The 13,562-nt window shown below is 38.2% G+C and overlaps 1 protein-coding gene across 2 annotated transcripts in view; it reads right to left on the bottom strand.

The window, feature by feature from the left end:
* Window positions 1-2,816: 2,816 nt before the first annotated feature.
* The window catches only part of LOC121387076 (probable E3 ubiquitin-protein ligase HERC1), a 130,504-nt gene continuing 119,758 nt past the window's right edge, over window positions 2,817-13,562 (bottom strand). For both annotated transcript variants that reach the window (XM_041518088.1, XM_041518098.1), the window contains exons 73-79: window positions 12,668-12,744; window positions 11,982-12,153; window positions 9,485-9,565; window positions 8,418-8,570; window positions 7,402-7,535; window positions 6,801-6,972; window positions 2,817-5,604 (exon numbers count right to left, since the gene is read on the bottom strand). In XM_041518088.1, coding sequence (XP_041374022.1) covers window positions 5,419-5,604; window positions 6,801-6,972; window positions 7,402-7,535; window positions 8,418-8,570; window positions 9,485-9,565; window positions 11,982-12,153; window positions 12,668-12,744 — 975 coding nt within the window. In that variant the 3' untranslated portion in view covers window positions 2,817-5,418. The remainder of the gene's footprint in view (window positions 5,605-6,800; window positions 6,973-7,401; window positions 7,536-8,417; window positions 8,571-9,484; window positions 9,566-11,981; window positions 12,154-12,667; window positions 12,745-13,562) is intronic.

Raw genomic sequence — 13,562 nt, 5'->3', positions numbered from 1 at the left:
GGGGGGGGGGGGGGATGTGCACTGAAGGTCCAATGCGAACCCTTTTTGTCCACATTTTATAAGAATAATCAAATGTTGCATTGTAAAAAAAAAAAAAAAAATAATAATAAAAAAAAAAAAAAAAAAAAAAAAAATATATATATATATATATATATATATATTGACCTTAGTGGGGTGGGGTGACAGACACCCCCCCCCCCCCAATCTATGCCCCTGACATTATTTACTAACTATTCTAAATCGGAGGTAGACAATGGGTGGTTCATGCCCACGTTATATTTAATCCAATGTCAATTATCTAAGGTCAAACATAATATTTATAAATTCATTAGGTTGACCTTTTCATGGAATTTTTCTAGAAGCAATTTATAGTACCACGCATGCCCACATTTTCTGTATATTAAGTTTTTCTGTTTAGCTCAAAATGGGTGACAGTGGGTCAACTTAGCATAAAGAAACAGGTCATGGTCTAGTGACTTTAGTTAAAAGAAGTTGAGATCAAGGTCAGGTTACAAATATTCCACCACAATGAACTTGCCAAACGGAGAAGCACAATATACCTCAGTACATTTAGGTGTGTGTTATATGGTCATTTTAACACTTAGATTCACATCTGCTGTAAAAAAAAAAATTGAAAATAAAGCAATTTTATTTATATTTTAAAATTATATAGTTTTGTAGCACTCTCAAAACAATTAGTAGGGAAAACAGTGCAATAGAAGAATTACCCTTATTTTCGCTGGTTGTATCCTCGACATGCACATACCTACAATAAAAACAAACAGCACATACTGCAGCTTTTGATATATCAGTTTTGGGACACAGGTTGCAGGCATGCATGCAAGAAGTTGAGCGGGGTGGGTGGGGTGTTCTGGACTGTAGTGAGCAAAATGTTTGGGGGTGGCCCGGGGGTTGGATTATGCTGCCCTGGAAAATACTTAAGAACATTTTCTTTGAGCCATGGGTGGAGGGGGGGGGGGGGGGGGGAGGGTTGATGCCAAACCCACCCCCACACACAATCCTGGTTTGGTAGAAGGAAAATCATGACAGATCTACTGAGGGTGATTGATCCTTCTACAACCAAGCTTTATTTTTTCTACAAGGGACGAGACGTAGCCCAGCGGTAAAGCGCTCGCTTGATGCGTGGTTGGTTTGTGATCAATCCCTGTTGGTGAGCCCATTGGGCTATTTCTTGCTCCAGCCAGTGCACCACGACTGGTACATCAAAGGTTGTGGTATGTGCTATCCAGCCAGTGCACCACGACTGGTACATCAAAGGTTGTGGTATGTGCTATCCAGCCAGTGCACCACGACTGGTACATCAAAGGTTGTGGTATGTGCTATCCAGCCAGTGCACCACGACTGGTACATCAAAGGTTGTGGTATGTGCTATCCAGCCAGTGCACCACGACTGGTACATCAAAGGTTGTGGTATGTGCTATCCAGCCAGTGCACCACGACTGGTACATCAAAGGTTGTGGTATGTGCTATCCAGCCAGTGCACCACGACTGGTACATCAAAGGTTGTGGTATGTGCTATCCAGCCAGTGCACCACGACTGGTACATCAAAGGTTGTGGTATGTGCTATCCAGCCAGTGCACCACGACTGGTATATCAAAGGTTGTGGTTAGGGTCTCCACGAGTACTCGGGCACGGGCAGAGTCTAGCAAGACGACTTCGTTCACAGAACTCGAGTACCCGTGCAATGAAGACCACTCTCATTTAATTATATTTTTTCATGTCATTTTGCTATATGCTTGCCACCAGTTACATTATAGGGCTATGAAACATGAAGTGAAAACAAAAGTCAAATGTGTGGAATGCAATACAATGGCATCATTTGGCATCCATGTTCAGCGCTGGAATTAAGATACATAATGCTATTTTACTTTATTCCTTAGTCTCATTATCATCTAGTGTGTCGGGTACTCAGGTCAGGCTCGAGTTTGACCCTTGAGTACTAGAGTCCAGTATTTTTGACTCATGTAGACCCTAGTTGTAATATGTGCTATGCTGTCTATGAGATGTGCATATAAAAGAGCCCTTAATTGCTGCTAATTGAAAAGAGTAGCTAATGAAGTGGCGGCAGCAGATTTCCACTCTCAATATCAGTGTGGTCCTTAACCATATGTCAGATGCCATATAACCATAAATAAAATGTGTTGAGCGTGTCATTAAATAAAACATTTCCTTCCTTCTTCTACAAATTACATATATATTTCTTCGACAACTATGAATTTTGTGCTACATTGGCTAAAATAAAAACCACTGGTAACAGGGGCACATGTGCAGGAAGGTTTCGACTATGGTGAGTGAAGTTTTTTCGGGGTTCAGGTTATGCTCACCCAGAAAGAAAATTTGCTTTCATCAAAGTGAGGTTCAGCCCGTGAAACTCCCCCTCTGTAAAACATGTATAAGTTATATAAATAATAATATTAAATAAGAATAGCTGAAAGATAACTTTAAACAATGATATACTTACTAATTATCCACTCAGTAACAGGGCTGTAGCTAGGATTTTAAAATTGTTTTTGGGTTTTTTAATTAAAATATTTGGGGGTGGGGGGGGGTGGGGGGGGGGGGGTAGGGCAGATGAATTCTGCATGTACCTAAAACTCCTCAAACAGTATAAGAGGATTTTCTTTAAGTTTCAATTATTTTTACCAGATTGTTTGTTAGGTTTTTGTTTTGTTTTGTTTTGTTGTTTTTTGTGTCTTTTTGTTCTTCTTTTTTTTGGGGGGGGGGGGGGGGGGCAGCTACGGCCCTGAGTAATAATCTTACTGCATTTGCCATTGAAAAACGAAGCAAACAATGGTTGAACCAAAAATAACTTTTAATCATTAATTTAATGACCATGTACACAGAGATTTGTTAAATACTTACAACATTTAATAACCAACTTAAGTATTCACACACAAACAGTTAACATTTATACATTGCACTCTTTTTGTTACCAACACATTTAGTGAATCAAACAAACTGCCATTTTGCCAAGCTTAAAAAAACATGTTATCAAAATGAGTAACTCTCCATATTTCTTATAATTTTAGTAAAGTCATGCTAGGCCAACACAGAATGTATGTTAGATTTTACTTTTAAGATACTGAGATTGTTTTTTTCCCAATACAATTCTTATGAGATAAAAACATATCAGCACAGAACATTCCTGTAACATAGGAGTTCAAAACTGTCAAAAACATATAAAACAACAAAAAGAAAAAAAAGAAAAAGAAAGAAAGAAAGAAGACAAAACAACACAAAACATTACTGTAAAGCTAAATACTAATTCTGGATAGTGGCTCATTAAGGCAAGTTATAACCTGTTTGATTTCTTTGACTAACAGAAAAACACAAACTCAATTATGTATATAAATATAAACATGCACACAACACTCAAAACAACTATTGACCGACTTAAAATTACACATCATTTCAAAACAGTCAAATGGGAACATAAAAGCATTTCTTTTCTTCTGTTTTTCTCTTTTGCCATAACAAAAAATAAAATAAAATAAAATAAAATAAAATAAAAGAGCATTCCTAGGTTCCATGACAAGCTATTGGAAACATTATCACAAATGCTTATACTGAAAGGCATCACATTAAAGACGATTTAATGTTTAAAAATTAATTTCACAAAGAAATGGGCAGGTTAAAAATACTATACATAAGTATAGCATGTTGGCAAGCTGACTGAGATACCAAACTAGAGGCACAATGACACACAGTGTTACAGTGTATAACATTCAACTAGCTCAACAATTCTAATACTGTAAGAACATAGCGTATCTCCGACCTTTAACAGTTATCTCCCCTGCTGAAAACACATACACATCCAACATGATCGCGAGATCCTTCTCATTCCCAATCTGTCCCGGGTCACGGCCCCTGGCTATCCAGAGATGGGACCCGGGACAGACATGGTCGAAACCTCCCTGGTATATGAGCATGGTACAATTATCCACTCCGCTCTTCTCATTCCCAATCTGTCCCGGGTCACGGCCCCTGGCTATCCAGAGATGGGACCCGGGACAGACATGGTCGAAACCTTCCTGGTATATGAGCATGGTAAAATTATCCACTCCGCTCTTCTCATTCCCAAACATTGTCCCTTGTAATGTAAACATTTAGTAATAGTTTTAAAAAGCATCCCAACTTTCACGACTTTTCCCATTGTATATTTGCAGGAAGAAAGTATCATAGTGTTTGATGCCAGCCTACAATACTGGATAATTAGTTGCTATTAGGTGTTCAACAAATGGTGTTGCACCTCGTCAAGAATACTAGAGAAGAAACATCATGTCACATACACTACTCCTTTCAGTTAGTAGTGGGATATCTTTTATTTGCATTTTGTTTTTTTTACAGACATGCCACAAACTTATAAATATATAACCAGTAGTAGATTACTGACTGGAAGAGGCAGATAATCTGTCAAGTGTTCTACCACTGAATTGATGCCATTCCATTTGTTTTGTTACTGTGTTAGCTGTAAATAAATAGAATACTATAAGTATAACATACAAAACACAGTTCCATTAGTTCTGGTATAATAAATACCATTTTAAGGTGTAGTATTCCGGTAACTGGTAACTTAACGATAAAAATACACTGTATAACAGCAACTAAACATTTTAAAGGAAATGAAAACAAAAGTAGAAAAAAGAAATGACATATTTTGATGGTATATATTAGCATATGACCCAATCAGTTTTAAGACCATGTGATAATTAACACTTAGGGGAACAAAACCCTCAACCCCCTTGAAAAAAAAAGAAAAAAAAAGCTATAAATAAAATTAAGACCAACAAAAACTAGAGAACAAGAATGGATAATGTTATACTGCATATAAAAACTAAATCTTTTGAAATAAATGTCACAATAACTTGCATGGCAGAGAGTTAACATGCATTTCATAGAACATACTTATCAAAACGTAACTCCGATTTTGAACATTTTGCACCAGTAAACTTGCAGTTTAATAAATATGATTCCAACAGGAACTTTCAACATATTTACATGAACCATCAATTTTAAAGACTCTTGTGATTTATGGTAATTCCTGGACCAGCAAGATGGTAACAAACATGTGTTTGATAGTGGAATAACTACTACGTAGCACTAACTCCAATTGGGAATCCTACAGATAAGGTGGAAGATTAATACAGACTGAAAACCGACTTGCAAATAAGTCAAAAAGATTGCATCGTGACATTCATGGACTGGAAAACATTGAAACTGGTAAAGCAAACAGTCACTGACACCATCTTGTAAACAAATGGACTTGTAATTCGGCAGCAATTACATTGTAAACATTATTGTGAAGCAAACAGCATCCACACGATGTTGTAATTTTCCGTTTCAGTGATAAACCACTAGTTCCGTCAACAAACGGACTGGGTGGAGATCTGCTCGCACTACGTGTCATCATCGGTGTCCATGGCCATGTCGGCATTCCTCGCCAGCATGTAGTTATCCATGTCAATGGAGCGGCAGTTGTTTATGGCGTACCTCAGTTTCTCGGCCAGCAACTCCTGGCTGCTGTAGGCGGGAAGACGCAGCTGGAAGAAACACGTCTGGGAGGTGGGCAGGCTGTTCATTCCCTGTGGTGAATACAAAAATATAATATACAGTTATGAAGGTAGAATATAAAAAATATTACATCTTTGATGTTGCAACTTTAAATCGGACTAGAACCGAGCAGAACCAAATGTATCTGCTAAACTGCTAATATTTACTAATATAGGTAGTACTAAACCAAATAACTTCTGGCTGGGTCAAAGTTCGAGGTGCACCCAACTTTTGATAGAGAAGTGAACACAAGTCCTGTGATTGGTGATAAATGTGAGTGTGTTGGTTGTAAAAATAGTTTCATCTGGGCAAAAAATGTATGCAATTTTATTTCATCTAGTACCACTGTGTCAAGTAGCCTTGTGCTTAAAACGTCAAAAAAAAAGGTACTCGAAATTTATGCAGAACTAGGGTAATCATAGATGCTACCCGTCATCTCAGAAATGAGCAGCTTGACCCCATTTTTTTCTGATTCACTTTAAGGGTGAGGGGTGGTAGTATTTATATCTGTGGCGTTTATGTCGATTGATATGCTGCAGGTAGGAGTTTTAGCCACATATGTTACTATTGTTGTCTATGGGATTTGATTTGGTAGTATACACCCTTAAGAACATGCTCTGGGTTGGAGCCGGTACCAGAATGCGAACCATGTACCTACCAGCCTGTAGTCCGATGGATTAAATCAACTTTCAAAGATAACGAACAACCTGTTACCGGTATGTACATCAGTGCAGTAAGTAGATGCTGTCTTTCTTAAATGGTCCCACAATTTCAAAGATACAAAACTCCCTGTTAACAGTATAGACCTCACTGCAATCAACAGATATACATGTAGCAGCACACTTTTCTCAAATAGCTATGGGTGTGTACTAGTGCTCCATGACTGATATATTAATGGATGTGGTATGTGCTGCCCGGTCTGTGGAGAAATAAACTTACCTATTGCTATACGGCAGTGAATATCTTCTATAACATAATATTATTTGAAAATGTAGCAAAAAATAAATAAAAAGAGATAGCTGCCAGATCGAGAAGAAATGAGAAAGAATTCAAATGAGAGAAGGAAAGGGGGCAGTGATGTAAAAAAAACATAATTAAATAAAAAACAAAAATAATTGAAATTTTATCTCTTCGGCACATTTTGAAATATAGACCATTGGATATCTGTCATATGGTAAATGTGACAGTAAAGTCAGAATAACTTTAAAAATTACACCCATTAACGCACCCGGTCTGAGGTCATGATTTGGAATCGCTGTGTCATATCGGATGGGCTGGTGGGAAGTCTGGTTCTACCGGAGATGAAGCGTAGGAACTGAATACGTTCCTCGTTAGTGAATGATTCCAGCACCGCCCAGAACCACTTCACCACTGTGTGATTTTCTTCAATACCTCGGTATCTAAAAACAGAACAATTGCTGTATGTTTTATTTCTAGTAAAATCACAAAACATAAAAAAGACACATCCTAATTTCAGTTATACCCAACTATTTATGATTATTAATAATCTACTTGAAGACGATCACTGGAATAAAAATGTATTTCAGAATTTGTGTTTCGATGGTGGTACAAGTATTTTATCAAACACTTAAAAAAATCTTGTCTCCAAACATGGCTGAAGGTATGTCAAAATATCTTAATAAAATATTTTGCTGACTAGAAAATAAAATGTGTTTTCTTACCTACCTATCCTATAATTTTTCAACATGCAATACTAAACAAGCAATTTGTGTTTTTTAATAAAAAAAAATAAAAAAAATATATATATATTTTTTAAATTGATTTAAGCGTAATAGGGTGTGACTGTGTGCATTCTGTGATCTACGTACCTGACAACCTTCTTGAAGATGTCGATGGAAACCTCGGACGTGCCACACACAAACTGTTCCAGCGTGTCTCCAGTGAGCAGCGATAACAGAGGAACCGGTATTATCCACGACATCCCTTCACGGATCACGGCCGCCTGCAAATAACAGCACATCAACATTAAAACTCATACACTATTCACTTGACTGACATAAAAAAAAAAAAAAAAGTTTTATTTAACAACACACTCAACACACTTTGTTTACAGTTATATGCCGTCAGACATATGGTTAAGGACCACACAGATATTGAGAGAGGAAACCCGCTGTCGCCACTTCATGGGCTACTCTTTTCGATTAGCAGCAAGGGATCTTTTATATGCACCATCCCAGACAGGATAGTACATACCACGGCCTTTGATATACCAGTCGTGGTGCACTGGCTGGAATGAGAAATAGTCCAATGGGCCCACCAACAGGGATCGATCCCAGACCGACCGCGCATCGAGCGAGTGCTTTACCACTGGGCTATATCCCGCCCCTGACTCTGACATAATTAACTAGATGGTACTGGTTAGAATGATCTTTCATATTTACCGAATGAACTTTCATATTTACCGAGGTGTAATATTTTAAAAATTATTTTGAACTGTATGTGGCACAGTTGGTAAAGACCACTATTATATTTATTGTAAAAATACTTGCCACTAATACAAAGGAAAAAAAATAGAGTAGCTCATACAAGGGTGGATGCATGATTTGCCTAGGCATAAGTGTAACAGTTACTTTAAAACTATTGTATTAGAATGTAGACTGCCATGCAGTATATATTCTTTTCGATTAGCATTATGGGATCTTTTATATGCACATCCCATACATGATAGCACATACCACAGCCTTTGATATCCAGTCGTGGTGCACTGGCTGGAACGAGAAATAGTCCAATGGGCCCACCGACGGGGATCGATCCCACACCGACCGCGCATCGAGCGAGCGCCTTACCACTATTCATGTAATTACAAGACACGATTACTGGTCACCTGTTTGTCCATCTCGTGTAGTCGATACTGAAGGACTTTCTCGGCGTACTCGCACCGATTGTGGAAGTGGAGAGGAATCTGGTATCCACCGGGAACCACTGGCACGCGGCGGCCATCACTACTCTGACCCTCAAAACAATCGAGTGGAATGTACTGAAATACAAGTGTTCACAATATGACACGACCTGTCATGACCTGCTTAACCTTCTCACTACTGGATAAATTGTTGACAAAAACTACGTTGAGGGGGTACAAATTTATAACTTTTACTCTCATATTTTCATTTAAAATGTTTATAAAGACATAAAACAAAGTTTATATCTGAATCGTTAAGTATTATTTTCGTGATTTTAAATTTTTAAAATAATATTTTAGATAGTTAATGTGGATTAAAATTAGGCAAAACATCTAAAAAAAATCATGTTTACTTACAGGCATTTGTGGCCAGATGTCCAGTATTTATGTCTATTATTCCCAATATCTGTTTTTCTTACCCGATTTTTATGTGGAAATGAACTACGATTCATATCCCAATATTGTGTTATATTTTTGTTGGTAAAACAGTCAAATTTATTATCAAATTTGCTGTCACAATCAGCATGCCGACATTGTTGTCAAGTGAAATTACTTGCTGAAAACCATTTTTTCAACTCAAAATTCCCAGGTACATGTATTTTCCATAGAAACACAAAAAATTAAAGATGCCACACTCTGAATTAATCCATTTCCTGTTGGTCTATTATTATTTCTGGTGAGTGCCGGGTGCAAAATGACAGGAAATATGAATTGGGGAATGCACTGTATACAGTATAGGGTACCCCGGTATGTCAATTTGCATGACGTCGAGCTAGATATCTCGCATACAGTAGTCAGAAGGTTAAATGTCATTGATCCCAGTTTCCAAGTTATGTATCTATTCTGTTTGTCATAAAATTTAATGTCCTGCTGCAAATTGATACAGGAGAAAATGTTCATTTTAACTACAGTAATAAACTAGAGATTTGAGACCAATTTCCCATTTATATATACTTGACTTAGAAAAAAAGAAAAAAGGATGGATCACTTACCTCATAGAAGTTTGTCTCATTGATACCCTGTTCATGAATGTCCTGTATTCCCTTTAGACTCTGGATGTAGATGTGATCCACCTACAAAACAAGATACACTCAGTATGAATCTTTATGTTCTGGCTTATAAAAATAACATGATGGGACTACAGGAAAGGAAGGAAGGAAATGTTTTATTTAACGATGCACTCAACACATTTTATTTATGGTTATATGGCATCGGAAGAGGAGCCGTTTTAATAAAACTTTGCTTTAAACAATACTTACTGACATTCAAAAACAGTAGCGGTCTGGGGGTTGACCATGTTCAATTAATAAAACTTTGAGGTCTAGACTTCAGGCTCCATGCTTATAAATGTTTAGAGCCTAAACTGAAGACTTCAGTTGATGTGTTGAGAATTTAATGTCATGGCAATGCATAAAAATTACTTAGTTGTACTATCTGAACACTTACCTTGGTGATGTCATGGTTAAGCCATTGGACATAAGGCTGGTAGGTGTTCGGTTCATAGCCTGATACCGGCTCCCACCCAATCAATCAATCAATAAAATATTTACATGCTCCTATACCACGAAGGTTTCGAGCATGTCTATCCCAGGTTCGGCCACCGGATGCCAGTAGTCCAACCTGGGACAGAACAATTACTGGAGCAATTTTGATATTTAAACAAACAGGGAAAAAGGACTTTACAATAAATAATTTTGTGCGTTATTTTCCCAAACAATATTTAATATACAGCAAACAACTAACAATTTGTAACGCAAATTTAGATCGGACAGTCCTAAATATAAATATATTGTAAAATGTTTTTTTAAATATATGAATTAGCCCTCAAAATAGGGGTGGCAGGTGACTAAGAGGTTAGGCTTCAGCCACAAAAAAGTTTTTTTAACAGGGAAATATGTTTTACTTAGGGGCACCCATCGTATTGGGGACTTCGGTGTGGCCGAAACCAGGGAAGGCTCCGGGGGGGGGGCGGGGCGGCGGCAGTCCCCCGGACAAACCTAACACCCCTTACGGCCAAAACCGCCTACGCCTACCGGCTCCCACCCAGAGCAAGTTTTAAACACTCAATGGGTAGGTGTAAGACCAATACACCGACTTCTCTCTTACTAACAACTAACCCTCTGTCCTGGACAGACAGTCCAGATATCTGAGGTGTGTATGCCCAGGACAGTGTGCTTGAACCTTAATTGGATATACACACGAAAATAAGTTGAAATGAATAAATAAAAAACTTACCAACTGAGCCACAAAGACACAAGTGATGTCATTAAAGATTTGAGTCTTGATTGTAAAGTTTTATAAACATGGCCCTGGCTTTAATAAAATCCTGCCCATACAACCAGTATGCAGGGAACAATGTTTTCTCTCAAAATTTTGATATTAGCAACATTTGCTATCAGTTTGAAAATTGGTTAGTGACTAGTAATTAACATTACAGAATTGTGGGTTAGTGACTAGTAATTAACATTACAGAATTGTGGGTTAGTGACTAGTAATTAACATTACTTAATTGTGGGTTAGTGACTAGTAATTAACATTACAGAATTGTGGGTTAGTGACTAGTAATTAACATTACAGAATTGTGTAGAGATCTCTTTAATTTTCCGTGCTTATATCCAATTAAGGTTCAAGCACACTGTCCTGGACACACACCTCAGCTATCTGAGCTGTCTGTCCAGGACAGTGGTTGGTGAGAGAGGAGAGGGTGTAGTGGTCTTACACCTACCCACTGAGCCGTTAAAACTTGCTCTGTGTGGGAGCCGGTATACCAGGCTGCGAACCCTGTACCTACTGGCCGTAAGTCCGATGGCTTAACCACGAGGCCGGTAGTGATCTCTAAAACATGCGTAGTGAATCATGACATGATAATGAACAAAATGTTCCCTGGCGTGTAGTTAAGTCAAGAGATTTTGCTATTACAGTCTGTACAGTTAGAAAAGAAATTCTCTGCCAGTACAAAAGGCAGGCATGAATCTAAGACTGTATTCTTGAGTGGAAGTGAATACCTCTTCAATGTTGTCCACTCTGAGGGGTATACCGACTGAGATAGACTCTGGGTTCAATTACTTACAACATGATAAAACACAAGAGTGAATACCTCTTCAATGTCGTCCACTCTGAGGGGTATACTGACCAGGATAGACTCTGGGTTCAATTACTTACTACATGATAAAACACAAGAGTGGAAGTGAATACCTCTTCAATGTCGTCCACTCTGAGGGGTATACCGACCAGGATAGACTCTGGGTTCAATTACTTACTACATGATAAAACACAAGAGTGGAAGTGAATACCTCTTCAATGTCGTCCACTCTGAGGGGTATACCGACCAGGATAGACTGTGGGTTCAATTACTTACAACATGATAAAACACAAGAGTGGAAGTGAATACCTCTTCAATGTCGTCCACTCTGAGGGGTATACCGACCAGGATAGACTCTGGGTTCAATTACTTACAACATGATAAAACACAAGAGTGGAAGTGAATACCTCTTCAATGTCGTCCACTCTGAGGGGTATACCGACCAGGAGCTTCCAGACGAGAGGGGCGAGATGCAGATCAAGCGGTTTCTTGGTGCGGATGGCCACACCAAACAGAATCCCGAGGAACTTGAATAGCACCAAGTCATCATCAGATGTCAGAGATGGATTCAAAAGAAATCTGAAAAACAAGAAGAGTACAAACCAGTCAAACCTGGTCTTCTTGGTGTTCAGAAATATGTGTTTGTATGAAAGATACATCTGAAATGTACAACGTAGGTAGAGCACTGGTGACATGTGACAGCACTTGTCATATAGTGTTGTTTCATATGGCCAATAAATTCCTATAGTTATGCTATTATAGTGATGACAGCGAATCATACTCCAGTGGCAAAGTGCTCACTTGATGCATGGTCGTTTAGGGTCGATCTCTGTTGGGCTATTTCTCGTTTCCAGCTAGTGCACCATGATGGGTATAGCAAAGGCTGTGGCATGGTGCATATAAAAGATCCATTACTACTAATGGAAAAATGTAGCAGGTTTCCTCTCTAAGACTATATGTGAAAATTACCAAACGTTTGACATCCAATAGTTGACGATTAACAAATCAATGTGCTCTAGTGGTGTCGTGAAACAAAACAAACCGTAACTTTATAGTAATGAAAACATACAGAACTGCCAATACTACAACTAACCTGTCTCGGTTATTGCCAGATTCACTCAGTGCATTTGGTGTTGGTATTAGCAGAGGGATTGCACCAGACTCTAATTCCTGCAAAAAAAAGAAGAAGAAACTAGTTCTGTATCAAGTAAAACAGAGCACCACACATTGCGACATTACAAGCTCATGTCCTAACAGTACTTAAGTTTCTAAAATCATCATTGCTATTTCTATGTATTACATGTACACAATTATTAAAAAAACAGAAGAGAAAATGGAAAAACTACTACAAGAACTAAGGCAGTACTGGAGTTTGCCATGCATTTAACTAATTCTCCAAAATTCTTGCTAAACTGGTTTTGATGCTTAATGTATAATGAATGTGGCAGGATGGGAATCAGTCAAATCATTGTCTATTTGGTTCTGTATGTAAAATACCATTTATTTTTAAAACTTGATTTTTATGCTTATAACCAATTAAGGTTCAAGCAAGCTGACCGTGACACATTCCACTGCTATCTTATCAACTTATTTTTCATGCTGATATCCAATTAAGGTTCAAGCACACTGTCCTGGGCACACACCTCAGCTATCTGGGCTGGCTGTCTGTCCAGGACAGGGATTAATGATCAGTTGTTAGTGAGACAACAATTGGTAAAGTGGCCTCACAGCTTACCAATGAGCTGTTAAAAACTCACTGAAGCCGAGAGAGGGTATCGGTATAGGATCTCAGCCTTAAGTCTGATACCATAACTACTGCAACAACGAGGCCAGTTTAAAAATACTGCAGACACCGTGCCTTTATAGTCGCAGACTCTAATTTCAACCCATGATAATGGACACTAACTTTGGTTAAACTACAAACCTGACCTGGTGCTTATAAAACTTTTAGAGTCTAGACTCGAGACTCTTATTAGAGTTTGAGACGT

This window comes from Gigantopelta aegis, chromosome 2 (genome assembly GCF_016097555.1).
Source record: "Gigantopelta aegis isolate Gae_Host chromosome 2, Gae_host_genome, whole genome shotgun sequence".
Lineage (NCBI taxonomy): Eukaryota > Metazoa > Mollusca > Gastropoda > Neomphalida > Peltospiridae > Gigantopelta > Gigantopelta aegis.
The sequence above is the reverse complement of the archived record's forward strand: the minus strand, read 5'-3'. Positions and strand labels throughout refer to the sequence as shown.